The 16,026-nt window shown below is 35.2% G+C and overlaps 1 protein-coding gene across 1 annotated transcript in view; it reads right to left on the reverse strand.

Annotated features, from left to right (window-relative positions):
- The window catches only part of ix (mediator complex subunit intersex), a 35,838-nt gene extending 20,546 nt beyond the window's left edge, over positions 1 to 15,292 (reverse strand). The window contains exons 1-2 of the mRNA XM_090395845.1: positions 15,053 to 15,292; positions 8,336 to 8,394 (exon numbers count right to left, since the gene is read on the reverse strand). Of these exons, the coding sequence (XP_090251971.1) occupies positions 8,336 to 8,394; positions 15,053 to 15,208 (215 nt within the window). The 5' untranslated portion in view covers positions 15,209 to 15,292. The remainder of the gene's footprint in view (positions 1 to 8,335; positions 8,395 to 15,052) is intronic.
- Between the last annotated feature and the right edge of the window lie 734 nt (positions 15,293 to 16,026).

Raw genomic sequence — 16,026 nt, forward strand, 5'->3', positions numbered from 1 at the left:
TTATAGTTGATTCACCCCATTTTGTGTTCTTGTCCTATCTTTTCTTCGGACTCGCCTTTTTCATTTTTCTTTATTATTTCAAGTATTTCTTCCAATGAGATTACTTCTCTAATCATTTTCACACCTCCACTTTTTTGTTCAATAATGCTTTTATTCATGATGCAAGGTTGGGAAAATACTTAAAAAAAAAAAAAAAAGAAAAAGAAAAAAAAAAGTAAGGAAAACAATTGCAAAGGAGGCACGAGATATGAACTTCAAATTGTTATGCAATTAGCAGACGACATAAATTTTGGCGGTAAATTTGGAACATAGCATACATGGAAATAGTGTAGTATGCCATTAAAAAATAACTTTGTAAAATGTTTTAAATCAATAATTAAATTATTTCATCCTTGTGAGTGATTTTTTAAAATAGTTAGCTATAAAAATGTATAGATAGAAAATTTTTAAAATCTGTGATATTTATTTTTAAGATGTATATAAGCACACTTGACCAAAGACTAGAGACCACAGATATGAGAGTCCTGAGAAAGATTAGAGGTGTGAACAGATGGCATCAATGGCAATATCAGATTAAAAATGAGGATATTAGGAAAGAACTTGACATTGTCAGCATCCAGGAATGCATTAGCAGAGCTAATCTCAGGTGGCATGGTCACTTAAACAGAATAGGCGAAGAAAGATTAGCAAAACAAGTGTTCTCTGCCAGGTTGGCAGCAAAACGACCCAGAGGAAGACCAACATATAGGTGGATTGATAGGGTACAAAGTGCCTTAGACGATAGAAATATAAGATCTGATAATGTTGGAGTCTTGACAAGTAACAGACTGATTTGGAAGAAAAGTGTAGATAGGAAGTTAGTAATGATGTAATTTTTTTCATGTAGTACTATCATATCCTGTACACCCCTTGAGGATACATGGCAGGAATTTGATATGATATAAGCACACTAATCAAATTTTAGAGGCGCATTAATCGAGGGATTGTTGTAATATGACAAATGGTAACAGATTAGTGATAAATATTCATGATGAATGCAATCCACAATACATTAATATTTGAGGTGGAAAGGGCCATTCAATCAAAAATACTCAAATATGAGGTATAAACGTTTTATGGTAGCTACACTGCACAGTTCAGGGGTCTAGTCAGGAGTAAATTCTAGATGATCCAGAATTGAGAGCAGAGCATGCATAGTGCCAATCTATAAAAATTGAAGCAACTGATTGTAGGAATTAGCAGAATAACAGGGATTGTCAGAATTAGAATTTTTAATTTAAGACAGCTTTTGTAAAAAACTTAAGATGACCAAAGCTGTTCAACACACTACAGTTATATTAGATAAATGGTAAGTTACTGGCAACACACAGCCAATATTTAAGCTCTATTTAAGTTTAATACACCAGAAGTTAGAAGTGAAGGGAGATACAGATAGGCAGTTCCCAGCTTACAGATGTGATGTGGTCTGGAGGGCCTTCCAAAAGTGGAATTGGCCTCTGAAAGTATCTGACAGAAGTTTATCATATAAGCTAGAAATGTTTATGATGTAATGTTAAGCACTAAATATAAAAAAGGGAAATTTAAAATAAATTGTTCATGGTAAATAACAAATCAAGTAAATCATCACTTGAAAACATTATTATTATTATTATTATTATTATTTTCGGGCTACTCCAGGGAGTCCTTAGACTCATTGAGGGAGGCCCTAAACATCATGTCCACACAACCATACGACATTCTCACAGTATCTATCATACATTGCCTTGAACTCGCTCACTGTCATAGACTCCGGCAGCTTATTCCACTCATTTACCACTCTAAAAGTAAAGAACCCAGCTCTAACACCACTGCTAACCACACTCTTGCCCAGCTTCCATAGGTGTCCCCTAGTTCTCCCACCACCAGTCATGATCTCAAAAATATCCTCAATTAATCTTATAGAATCCTTTTAGCAATTTGAATGTCTCAATCATATCTCCCCTTTTCGCCTATCAACCAGTTTCTGCAACCCACAAATCTTCAACCTGTTCTCATATGGTTCATTCCATAGACCTGCTATCGTCTTAGTCATTCACCTCTGGATCCTCTCCACCTCCTCCCCATCAAGAAGGAACCGAGGTGATCAAATCTGGGCACAGTAGTCAAGATGAGGTCTTATCAAGGCTTGGTACAGAGGTACAATAACTTGCTTGTCTCTGCTCGTTAAGGTATTTTTCAACAACCAAGTGAGTTGATGAGCTGATTTAGCTACTTTCGCAATGTGTCCCCTAAACTTCATCTCCCTATCCACCAACACTCCCATGTCCCTGGCCTCATCAATCTCTTGGAGTACAGTTCCACCCATGTGGTATACTGCTGCTAATCTTTTCATCCCAAAATGCATAACCTTACATTTTGTCACATTAAATTGACATCCATTCTCCTTAGCCCAGAACTCCAATCTCTCCAAGTCATCCTGCAAGACTTTGACATCTTCTGCATTCACTATCGCCCTCCCCAACTTTGCATCATCAGCGAACAAATGAACTGTTCCACTTAGACCCTTCCCTATATCGTTAATGAACAGATTAAACAGCAGTGGTCCAAGAACAGAACCCTGCGGCACCCCACTAGTCACAGGCCGTCTTTTGGACTCCACTCCTGAATAAACCACTCTTTGATATCTCTCCATGAACCACCCACCTATCCATCTCACCAACCCTATATCCATTCCCATATGTTGTAGTTTACGGATTAGAATTCCATGTGGTATCCTGTCAAATGCCTTTGCCAGGTCCAGCAGTATCACTGTAAACCCATTTCCCTTATCCAGTTCAGCCGTCACCTTGTTATAAAACTTGAGCAAGTTACTCAGGCATGATCTACACTTTACAAAGCCATGCTGTCCTCTGTACAGTATCTCATTTTCATCAATCCATTCCTGTATTTTCTCCTGACTACTTTCTCCAAGACTTTGACAACAACTCCTGATATGCTGATCGGTCGGTAATTTGCAACCATAGTCTTGGATCCTCCTTTATGCAGTGAAACTATTTTCCCCTCTTTCCACGCCTTCGGGACTAAACCAGACCCGAGACTCAGATTAAACAACATGGTCAAGGGCATTGATAATTCCTTAGCCGCTTCACACAAGATCCGTGCCGGTATACCATCCAATCCCACAGATGTATTCACATTAAGGTTCTGTAATAGACTATTCACCTCCACTTCATTCATCACAATTCCCGTATAAACTAATGGCTCCTTCATTTTTTCAATGTCACCACCTGGATGATATACTTTTGCAAAGTGCGCGCTCAGTAACTCCACTATATCGACTGGCTCAGTGACCTCCTTACCATCGTCATTCCTTAAAATGATTTTGCCATGTACAGTTTTTTTTGCTTGCAGCATATTGAAAGAACTGTTTGGGATTCTCTTTTGCTTGCATAGCTAGTTTCCTTTCATAGTCGGCTTTTGCTGTTTTTACCACACTCGTTACCCTTCTGGCCTGCACTTTATACCGTTTGTGTGCCTGCAGGTCACCCCTTTCTTTAAATTCCCTCCACAGTTGTTTCTTTTTTTGCAGCTCAAACTTAATGGTGTTATTCATCCATTTAACCCCTACTTGTTTTACTATTCGGACCCTAGGTATACAATCAGCCATAACCTCCTGTAAATGCTCCTTGACCACTTCCCATGCTCTATCGACGTCCAGCCCTTGCAGTTGTACATGCCATGGCACTGATCCAAGCAATCTCCTAAGCTTGTCATACTTGCCAGCACGGTAATTCCACATATACTCTGTCTTAATCAAAAATTCCACACCTTTAGCCACCTCCCAGGTCAAGACCTTATGATCACTCTCACCAATAGGTGGCAACATGGTCATATTCATTACAGTCAAATTGTGAGATGCTATTACAGGTCAAGCACTTCTCACCCCTAGTATTTTCAATTACATGCTGTCTCAGATAGTTATCCCTTAATAATTGAATAAAATTAATTTCCTTCTTCACGTGTCCTCTCCTCCTTCCAATCAATGTTACCATAATTAAAATCCCCCATAATAATTACCCTCCTTCCACTCATTTCATCAATTAAAAACATTCATAATAGCAGATTTCAATGACATTTTCAGTTCATTTAAAATGTTCTTTAATGTGAGATCATCATTAACAATTGAATTCACAGCTGATGTCACATGGTGACATCATTCTTAACATTTAATTCCATCTCAAGATCAATCACATTATGTTTATGAGTGGGTGTGCTGCTCATGCATTTGATCTTTTGTTTCCATTATTTAATCCCTGTAAATCATAGTACAATAAAAAAAAATAAAATACCATAGCCATCTACTAAGTGAAAACTACAGCAAACGAACAAGTGTCTTTGGTTGGATGATACAGTGCCAACAAGCTGTCTCTGAAGCATGCAAATATCATTGGAAGTTTCACTTAAATTGTCTGTACATGTAAACTACTGGATGGTGGTAAAGTTTCATCCATCATTAACTCTGTATGAGAGTAATTTGGATCTATGTAAGTTGGGACCTGTATGTGTAAAACAGATGCAAGATGCACTATAACACAAAAAAAATGGAGTTATTCAATTTCAGAAATAAAAAACCAGAGATAATAGTTATGAGAGGTATGGGAAAAAAAAAAGGGGGGGGGGTAGATAGTATTAATGGCAGTTATAAGAAAAATGATGATATTAATAAGCAACTTGAGATGTTAGCAGTCAAGAATGTGTGAGTAAAGGTAATCTTAAGAGGTTTAGTGATTTTAACAGAATGTTTAAATCACAATAGCATACTATCAGAAGGTGTTTGAAGACAGGATGACAGAAATGAGATCTAGAGAAGACTAAAATGCAAGATGCAACAATATTGGAAACTTGATAAACAACAGATTAATTTTAAGAAAATTGTTGACAGGAAGCAGAAGCTAATAATAATAATAATAATGTTAGGTAAATTATGTAGTACTTATGTCTTCTGTACTCCTTGAGAAATGTTAGGAACTGATGAGATATTTTTATTTTTTATTTTCATTAACCTTATTGGTTCTGGAAGAATACGTTTGGAATTAATATTTCTTTGCTTACTAATAAATTATGGTACAATGTTAGTAAATTTTTTTTTTATTTGTTTGAGATGTTTTTTTGTTACACACAACCTTGGGATACTGTAATGGATATTTCTCAGATAGGTCAAAACATGGTAATGTAGCACTCAGGATACAGGATTAAAAAATAAACTTCAAAGTTTATTCGACCAGCAAATGCAAATTATAATTATTATAATTACAGCACTTGCAGAGGATGATGCGACATTTTATTTCAACAAATCAACAAAGAAATAGTTTGTTGGATGTCACTGACTTGATATTATGTAAAGGATCTTGGAAATTTTAACAGACAGTAACATTACTTTATCTGCTGTTCATTCATTCATCAGAAAATGTTCAAATACTCCAAGCTGTAATGCACCAAAGTCAAAGAAAGTTAATGAAAGCAGTTCATGAGTCTGGAAAACCTATGTTCAGCTCCAGGAAAGATTACATGTCTCTTGAAAATATTTTCCTCTATTGCAAAAGTTTTCTGAACTTGATAAATAAGACTTCGGTTTGTCACAAGGGGCAAAGCAGAGAAATACAGTGTTACACAACACTTGGTTTTTTTAAGGAATCTCATTTTCAATTTGGAGGAGACAATGTATGGTTTTGGGCAAGAGAATATTGTACTGACTTCATGGAAGAAAATCATATGGGTGTCAACATCAACTTAATTTTAGGAGAAAGGTTCATGAAAGATAGTGTACAAAAGAAATCTACTAATCTCATAGCAAAAAGAGCCATGACTCTTTAGGTGACAGATTGATAAGGATATGTATCACAAGGTTGTTAAAAACATGAATATGTCACCATAAGATATTTTTTAAAGACCTGGGCACTGGATTCATAAAATTTGCAACATTTGTCAAAAATAAATAATCTATGTTAACATTATATATGCCACTCTGTAGAATGTTCAACACCTTTCCAAATTTTAGCCAAACATTTACCACATGATGCTAGTAGTATTGACTGCATATGCACATCAGTACATGGTGGTATTTATGTTACATACCTCCCCAATCAGTGCAATGATATCAATTTGGAAGATGGTTCATTGCATGGTTGATATATCAAGTCAGTCACAGTGCTTTATTTAATTTAGTGAAACAGGAAGTGCCTTAAAGAAGACATTGCTAGAAAAAATTACAAAAATCTGAAAACTGTGGAATACAGCAGAAAATTATAATAATTATATTATAATTTTTTGTTTAATCTTTAATCCTAGCGTAAGCAAACAAAGTCTTTCCATTAAGTATCTTCATGACTAGGCTACTTGTACATAGTATATGAAGTCAAAAGCCTCTATGTACAAGTAGTCTAGTCATAGAGATACTTTATGGACAGACTTTGTTTATGCTTAGATAGAGGCTTAAACAAAATTATAATTTTTTGTCAAGTATAGTTCATTATGTGTGTATAAAAATTCAACTAAAGACACGAAAGACTTCCAGAACAAGATAAATTTGCAAATTTCATGTTGAGTGAAACTAACAAAGGTTACTTAAAATACTAACATTCATGGGGAAGCATATCTTTTATGCTATCTTTGGTATCTTTCACCTTGGTTAAAATGATTCTACATCCCTTGGAGGTAGACATCCATGGAATGGAGGATGATTTGTTCTAAAGGGACAAAACATATCAAAATTATATCTTCTCTCTCTCTTAGTCCTAAATGGACAGTTGGGTCACTCATGGCTGGTAGATGATGTTCTTTGTTAGCCTCCTCCAATCATCTTAGTCTCTTGTTCTTGATGTCAGTTTAGAAAGGGAGGAATTTGTCCATTTTTTGATGTTATCAGTCCATTTTAATTGAGGTCGGCTAACCCTTGATCCCAGCACTATTCCTTCTAGTACTTGTTTTGGAATGCCATTAGCTCTCTCCACATGTTCAAACCATTTCATCTGTCTTCTTCTGATGACTGTCAGAATATTTTCCCTTTTTTTCCAGTCTATCGAATCAATCAGTTTTAGGACATTTTCGTGAGCAGTATAAGAAATCCTCAAAGTGTTCTGTAAGTTTTCATTTCAAAAAGACAGGAGTCTCCTCTCATCTTCCCTCAATAAAGTCAATCAAAATTACATACATATATTTAAGTAATTCTGTTTTGGCTGGCTGGAATTACCATATCCACATGTTCAATATTAATTATGAACAAAATGATTCAAACTGCTTAATCATTCTGCAAGTGAAATTTAATTTTTTTTTTTTTTTGAGAATCATGCCATAATAACAATCATGCAGTACTTCATACAATATCCTGTAAACCCCTGAAGGGTACATATAAGGAATCTGATGATAAATATTCCACACACAGCTTTAACTATTATGCATTAGTATTCCAAAAACCTGTTCTGAAGATCAAACACAGAACTATTTTCTTTTGTCAAAGATTTAATTTTCCCCTTCAGGCATTCAATTAGCATTCATCTACCATCTAAACACATTCACAAACATCCATGCAAAGTGGGATTCAAGCCCATGATCCCCCCTGATTGAAGAGTGAAATCACTATCCACTCACCCAAACAGGCAAGCATTTAGAATTCAGATGACTTGTCATGGCAAAATTAGACAAAAATTATTATGGTTAGAGTTCATATGCCCAAAATGGGTAGATGTGTTATACACATGCTATAACGTTTTACATATTGGGATTTTCTCTTTCAAATGAAAATCAAATGATTTACTATTTATGTTATCTCAAGTTATTTCAGTTTTACAGGCTTTGGTGTGGTTTAATTTAAGATCAAAGAAATTTGGGCTACAAGGATAGCTTATCACATCTTAACTGCAAGTGTTCTTAAGCTAATCTCCTGAGGAATGAACAATTCTGCCAACCCTGTATGAGGAGACTAACCATCAGTTGAAAAGTCATGATAAAAAATACCTCAAACCACAAGGAAATTTTGAACCCAGATCTTTCCAACTGAAGGGCAAATTATTACACTATTCTTATGACTATGCTCTTGGGGTACTCATTTCATAAGGTCAACTTTGATTTTCCTGGCTAGTAAAGATTTTATTCTTCGTTAAACAAAACTACCAAAAGGACTCTTCAAAATTTCATTCACCATTGCTCATTATGAATAGAATCAGCTACTTAATACTTTACCATGTTAACCTCTTAATCAGTAAGCTAATCAAATTATTGCAATCTAAAACAATTACAAATATCATTGAAGTATATTAGTACAATGTATTATTAGGGTATGCCATACTACTTCACTCACATTCCTGTATCCACTGCAGTATTATGATAGATATTTGCTCCTGCTACTTTCATTACATTCTGAAAGTTTAAGAGGGAAAAAAAATTTACACATTTCAGTAAGATTTAATTAGAAGAAATTTAATAACATCCATTCCTATAACATTAATCATATAATAATTAAATACAGTGGTATCTCACTAATCCAAACAAATAAAAACCGTGCTTGTTCGGATTAGTAAATTTTCCCTCAAGAGACAACAATAACTAGCGTTTAAGACAAAAATAACCAGATTCTAATGGTACAATTTAATTCTGTAAATTAAATTGTACCATTAGAACAGTACAGTAGCTTTTTTAGCTGTACTGTACTGTAAAACTTAAAAATAATACAGTGCACAAGTTTATTTTAGTAAAAAATTTAGTTTGTATGTACCTGTATTGTTGAGGATTCTAATTTAATAAAATTACATAGTTCAGTACATAACTTAATTTGCATAAAAAAATATCACTTTCTTGTACACAATACAAAAAAAAAGTTTTTTATTTCTTTGTAAAAAAGTCATTGATTTTATTTTCCTTCTTGGAAGCTAAATTTTTTTTCGAATGCTTCTTCTCAAAGCTGCATTAGCAATAAAATTTTGTGGAATGGCATATCATTCTACTTAGCCCATTCTATACACACATTAAAACTGTCAACTGCCTCTTCATGTTTTACTTTTTTTTCCTTCATGTTCTTTATCATCATCGTCTTTAATTCCTTCTGTAGCGTCATATTTATAATTTCAGCATCTGATTTGATTTTGAATTCACTTTTGGTTCCCGAGTTAGTGGATCTCTGGCACGGGCAAACGGGTTTTTTCCTCTTGGAAACTCGGGTATTTCATCCCGTAAACTCAAGAAAATCGACCATAGAACCCACATCATTTCATACATTAAATACGAGTGTTAGGGAACACGAGATGGCGGCACTTGTTGAGCCTTAAAAGAGGTAAACCGTGAGTAGACATATTGGTACACAATAAATAACGGAAAAAACTCACGTAGAAAGATTATTTATTAGTATAATTTTTGCCTGTGTGTCACAGGCATCCTCAGTACATTAAGCTCAAAATTAAACACTAACTGACAATTCCAAAAAGCGCCACCTAAGTAGCTGGTGTAAGATAACTAAAAAAGGTCAATAACTTTCCTTAAAAAAAAAAAGTTAGGAAAGATTAGCTGATTTGTAAAGTACTATCCCCCATAAAGGGGACAGACGTAAGCCGTCGGATCTGTTTAAGTTAGGAGAATGAAGTAGAGTTTCACATGTTTCTTTATAAAGGCATTCCATGAGAAACTGACTTTTGTGAAGAACTCTTGTCTTTCTCCAATGAACTCTGTGTCTAGTGAAGATGGCATGTTCAGAAAGTCCAGACTTTTCAGGTTTAAAGTATTCAATATAAGATTGGTGTTCTTCTAGCCGAATAGAGGCAGATCTTCCCGTTTGTCCAAAATAAGATAATCCACAAGAGCATGGAATCTGGTAGACACCTGGATGATTAAGATGTGGAAGCTTGTCCTTAGGAGAAGTGAGAAAGGTGGAGATTTTTCTAAACGGTTGAAAGGTAACAAAAATATTCAGTGGTTCTACAGACGATCTTTTACAGAAAGAACTACAATACATAACTTCTTCCTTTCTATCTAATGGTTATAAGAATTGCTTCATTGAAAGAACTTTGAGTAGTTTTAATATGTCTTCCTCTTCAAACACAGAGGAAATAACGCACATTACTATCCCTTATGTACAAGGCATCAGTGAACGTATAGCAAAAGTTTTAAAACCACTGAATATTTTTGTTGCCTCTCGACCGTTTAGAAAAATCTCCACCTTTCTCACTTCTCCTAAGGACAAGCTTCCACATCTTAATCATCCAGGTGTCTACCAGATTCCGTGCTCTTGTGGATTATCTTATTTCGGACAAACGGGAAGATCTGCCTCTATTCGGCTAGAAGAACACCAATCTTATATTGAATACTTTAAACCTGAAAAGTCTGGACTTTCTGAACATACCTTCTTCACTATACACAGAGTTCATTGGAGAAAGACAAGAGTTCTTCACAAAAGTCAGGTTCTCATGGAACGCCTTTATAAAGAAACATGTGAAACTCTACTTCATTCTCCTAACTTAAACAGATCCGACGGCTTACGTCTGTCCCCTTTATGGGAGATAGTACTTTACAAATCAGCTAATCTTTCCTAACTTTTTATTGTATTATTATTATTATTATTTTTTATTTTTTTAAGGAAAGTTATTGACCTTTTTAGTTATCGTACACCAGCTACTTTGGTGGCGCTTTTTGGAATTGTCAGTGTTTAATTTTGAGCTTAATGTACTGAGGATGCCTGTGACACACAGGTGAAAATTATACTAATAAATAATCTTTCTACGTGAGTTTTTTCCGTTATTTATTGTGTACCGACTTGTTGAGCCGTCTCTCTTCACTGCGTGAATGTTAATTAGTCACAATCAGAGATATTAATTACCCAATCAGAGATAGCTGGCCTTAGGCCAGCTATCTCTGATTGGGTACCAGTGGAGATTGAACTGACCACTCAGTCTCCAAAAATTAGATAGGGTAAAATGGCCTCGCCTACTCCCTGCATACTGGAATAAAAAGACGTTAGCTGATTTTTTTTTTTTTTTTTTTTTTTTCCAGATTACCACTGAAGGTTCTTCCTTTTGAAGGCTTGTCCTTGGATAACCAGATGGCAATCTTCGGATTTCTATATACAAAAAGAAAACCAATGCAGGACAATATCGATGCAAATTCTCATTATTATCGAATCAAAAGTAAGCTATACTATCGAAACAATCCATGTCCACACATTATGTTCACATAAATGTCCTATTACAAAAAATTCATCAAATTCACATTTCTTTACAATATTTATAATATCATTTCATCATTCTCTTTTCTCCAAAAGAAAGCAGGATTTTTATTTCTAGTTGCCTGTCACCTTATATGCAAGAGGGCTTTCTTGCATTTGAAGAAATGCTTGATATATTATCACATGCAGGAGTTTATCAAGAGTGCATTGCTCATGTAAGTTATAACCTGGTTAGACAGGAAGGTCAACATGTCCAGTTAGAAGAATATCAAAACTATTTTAGAATTTTGGGTACCTGAAAGTAGCCTTGCTCAGCCTCTACATTTTGCCACTTAATGGTAAAGAAAACCAAAATGTTTTCCACAAGCCATTTCTTGTTAGGATGACTAAATTATTCCTCAGACAAAATTTAAACAGATTTCTTACAAACCTTTCCAATTTGGGAAGGACATTCAGATCAAACTCCTCACCTGCTACAACTCATGTATCACATTATTGCTGCACACAATTACATTTCCTGATATGCATGCCACTTTAGATATACAGGATACTATTACAGTTCAACACAATCAAGTTTTTGTTATTACTAGCTTCATATAAACAGTTGACCTGACAAATAACATATTAATGTAGAAGGCATCTCCAATATAGTGAAAGTTTGCATATGTTTTCTAAGTAACTTAACTGATGGTGAGTGAGGAGGTGTATAAGGAAGTGAGTCAACTTCTTGTTAACAGGGCTGTAATATTTGATATATCATTGCATGTTTTGAAGAATTGTCCTAGAGAGTTAACAATCTTGGTATACCTTTTTTCAACATGAGGCTTACAATGGGAGGTGATAAAAGATTAATTTTTATGTCTGGAGTTGTTGTTAGTGTTAGAGATTAGTGAGGACAAAAACTTAGAATTGGGTTGACATTCAAAGCAGCATTTTATTTGATGGACAGCATGGACTTGCCAAAGGAAGGTCATGCTTTCACAGTCTACTTATTATAACAAGGTGACAAACACTGGACAAGGGAGATACATATACAGTGGTATATTGAGATTTTGCAAAGGCCTTTGATAAGACTGCCACACAACAAGCTGGTAATTAAACTGGAATGGTGGGGTTGAATAACAGATTAGTGCATTGGACTTAAGGTTGTCTGTGTGGCAGTTTTCAGCAAATTGCATATGATAAAGCAATATCACAGCTGAGGAGTCAGTAGTAGTATGCCCCTAATGATTTAAAATACATTGGGTTAGCTCTCAAACAGGTCAAGTTTAACTCAAAGTTAATACAGAATACAGTAAATAGTTACAAACATGGCTCTAGGAATCACACAGCATGGAGGTTGAAATCAGAAGTATTGAAAATGTGAAGAGGTAAATGCAATAAGCAACATGCAATTAGTTCTGTATTATTTTTATTTATTATTTTTTTTTTTTTCACAAGGGTAGGTACGCATTTAGTTAAATAAAAGTAGAAAGTGCACAATTATTTCCATATTTTTTTTTACAAGGGCATAAAGAAAGATATATGGGCAGAAATTTAGAAGTAATGTAAATTAGAAATTATGTGCTCTGAAAAATATGGAACTAACTACATGTGCCAAGTTATTCATGACACCAAACAGCAAATTTATACCTCTGCATTCCTTCCATAGGATTTCATAGTCAGCGAACATCTAAGAGACTGTGGTTTTTACATTAGATAATCAGGGAATTTACACTCTAGATACTAAACAGAAGTGCAAAACAACTGCTGTCATTTACAAATATCCAAGCCATATGGTACTGGAATTTATTTTGAACTTATTGAATGGAAAGCTGAATGCTTTCCACTCAGCTTATTAGGCTAGCGAGTTGAAAAATGAAAGTCCTAGATGGGATTTAAACTATAGTCTTTCCAAATAAGTGCCTCCATAGCGCAACTGGAAGACCGACAGTACATTGCATCCTTTGATTGGAAAAGGCCCAAGTTCAATTCTCGTCGTGATGGGAGGAATCTTTATATGGACTTTTTCAATTGAAGGTGAGTTAGTCAATCTCATACAGAGGTAGCAGGGTTTTTTCTCCCAGAAACTCAGGTTTTTAATCCCGCATACAGACAAATCGGCCTTTCAGAATACACACAATTTACAGACAAAAATACCAGTTGCTGTGGTGGTGGATGATTGGTAGTAGTGGTTCGGTGTAGTGGTGGAGACTGGGAGTTGTAGAGTAGGTGTCCTCCCGCGATGAGTCTTCGGACTCCTTGGAGGTGTCACGAATAATAATAAATAATGGACAAATGTCATCTTTGCAACTGTGCAAAGGGTTGGTGAGAGAAGTTTCTTGGAGAGACAGACTGCTATCAAATTTGTTAAAGGAATGCCCTCTTAATAAGTTCTGAGTCTTAAGAAATGAAGACCTTAAATAAAAATGTCTTAAATGTTTTATAATAATGTGACAACTATGCTAGACAGGAGGGGAGAAGATTGTACTATATATATTAAATTTCTGAATTTCTCAGAGGTCTGACAAAGTTCACACAATGAGTTAATATCAAAACTGTAGAGAATGAAGTGGGAAAAACATCAGTCAGTTATTTCAAATGGCATTTATTAAGTTGATTATGGTGGGGGAGGTTTGAACCACATCTACAAACTTATAAGTGGAGATGGGGAGATAAGGTTCTGTCCATAGGCCAGTGGTGTTTATAATGTGGTTCGAAAGGGAAAATTCAACTGTTTGCTATTGATACAAATCGAGGAGAGACAGAGAAAAAATAACAATAATAATAACCCTGATTTTGTATTCCTTCATGAAGATTTAGAGAGTTACATCGTTATGGACAAATGAGTGGAAAATTTGCATTCATTATCACCATGTGACAATGAATGCAAATGAAGTGTCAATTTATTGACATCAAATATCAGCTTATTTCCAGTTAATGTTCATTATCCTTGTTATGTGCACATAAGTATGTGCCTGTCATACTTGAACTCATTCACTGTTATTACATTTGATGCTTCCCCAATCTGGCCTCATATTCCGCCTATCATGAGAAAAATCTCAGATTTTCATTCACCTGCCAATTGCCCTATTCAGTTTCTTCACCCTCCTACCCTGTATTTGAAAATCCCTCCCCCCCACCATGTGGTGTAAAATTCCTTTACCAGTTTCCATGCCTGTATGGCATACACTGTAATCCACAATCCTTAAACAATTAATGTTCCACATCATGATAAAATGAAATGAAGATAGTTGTTTTTCCTTTTTCTTTTTTTGTTGCTTTTTCATCTTATTTTTATTTCACATGATGAGTCCTTGGAGGTGTCCCGTAATAGTAATAATCTTCCCAAAGGGAGTAAGTGGAAAAATTTGGCAACCAAATCTACCCACCATAATCTAGATTTGATCAAACATTTTCGTATATAATGGCATTACTACTTTGTCATAACTTTTTAGTGTCTATTTCATAGTTTCTGCAGTCCACTGTTTTATCTTAACCCCCTCCCCTGATCCCTTGCTTTTTTTCTCCTATCACAGTGTATTAACACTTATGATACACTGTATCAATATGATTGTACAGCATACAGCACATCATAAGTTCAAGTATGACGGGCATTGCTTCAGAAATCATCCCTGAAATTTATCATTACTTATGTGCACATAACAAGGATCGTAAATAAGTTAATATTTGGTGTCAATAAATCGACGTTGCATGGACAGAATGAGCTTCAGAAATGAGTCCTGGACTTCCTACAAATACCTAGTACTTGTAATGTAATAAATTTTCAAGTATGCATAAATGAAAGGCGAAAACTGCCAGATGAGTCTTTGACTCCATGGGGGTCTTGGTGATATTAATAAATAGTTGAATGCTAGGCCTACTCACCGAAAGCGCTTCTTTCAATGACCACACAAGAGATTTTGCTTTTGCGACGTAATCATATTTATATTCCGTAGCTGATTGAGCCTGTGTTGGTGCCTGAGGATTTACGTTTACAGGCTGATTAGTTGAGATCTGCTGACCTCCAGGAGCAGCCAACATCTTAATACCACATAAAATAAATCGACAAATTATGTTCTGATATACAACAAAACTAATTACACACGTATTCGAATTAAGAATAGTACTTAGGCGCCCTCTGCATTTATTGACTATGCTCCAGAAATCAAAAACTGCTATTATAGGTAAGTTAAGTGGTTCATAGAATTGAAAAGGTGCGTCTCGCAACTCAACTAATGCATCAAAATGCATAAAACGTGCTGCGAAATGTTTCCAAGTCCGATTTAAACAAATTATTCTCATTTAGTTAATCTATAAATGTCAGTAACTAATTCTTATGCATTTTCGAACTGAACAATCATTAGACGTCCAGCGTTTCGCATTTCTAGCTAACTTGCCGCACCGAGATCATAAAATGTGCAGCCTGGTGAAGAAATTTCCAATAAACTTTACATGCAAATACTACTATTCTCTCCGAAGGTCTCCTTATTGTGGACTATTCAGGTCCTTCAGCTATATCACTATGACAAACGATACTAGTCATTAATGCATATGGATGATAGGATCACATCTTATGCCATATTCCAGAAATTACTACCAAGATATTTCATGTGTTTTCACTCACCCATTTCGAAAATGCAACACCATAAAGTAATGTGGACACGCTGTCATCCACTAATTTTCTTTTAAAACCTTTACGGGTTCTCTTTTTTTTATCTTCTGTTTAGAGTAAACCTTCTATGTTATGTGGAAGCCTGTGTAGTCAGTGGAAGTGGCCTTTAAAACCATAGCGCTAGGCTGCCTAATTTCAATTCCAGCCATCGACTATAACTTTTTCTGAGACTTTCTTCAACCGGATC

This window comes from Typopeltis vanoorti, chromosome 7 (genome assembly GCF_054136105.1).
Source record: "Typopeltis vanoorti isolate ZY-2024b chromosome 7, IOZ_Tvanoo_1.0, whole genome shotgun sequence".
Classification (NCBI taxonomy): domain Eukaryota; kingdom Metazoa; phylum Arthropoda; class Arachnida; order Uropygi; family Thelyphonidae; genus Typopeltis; species Typopeltis vanoorti.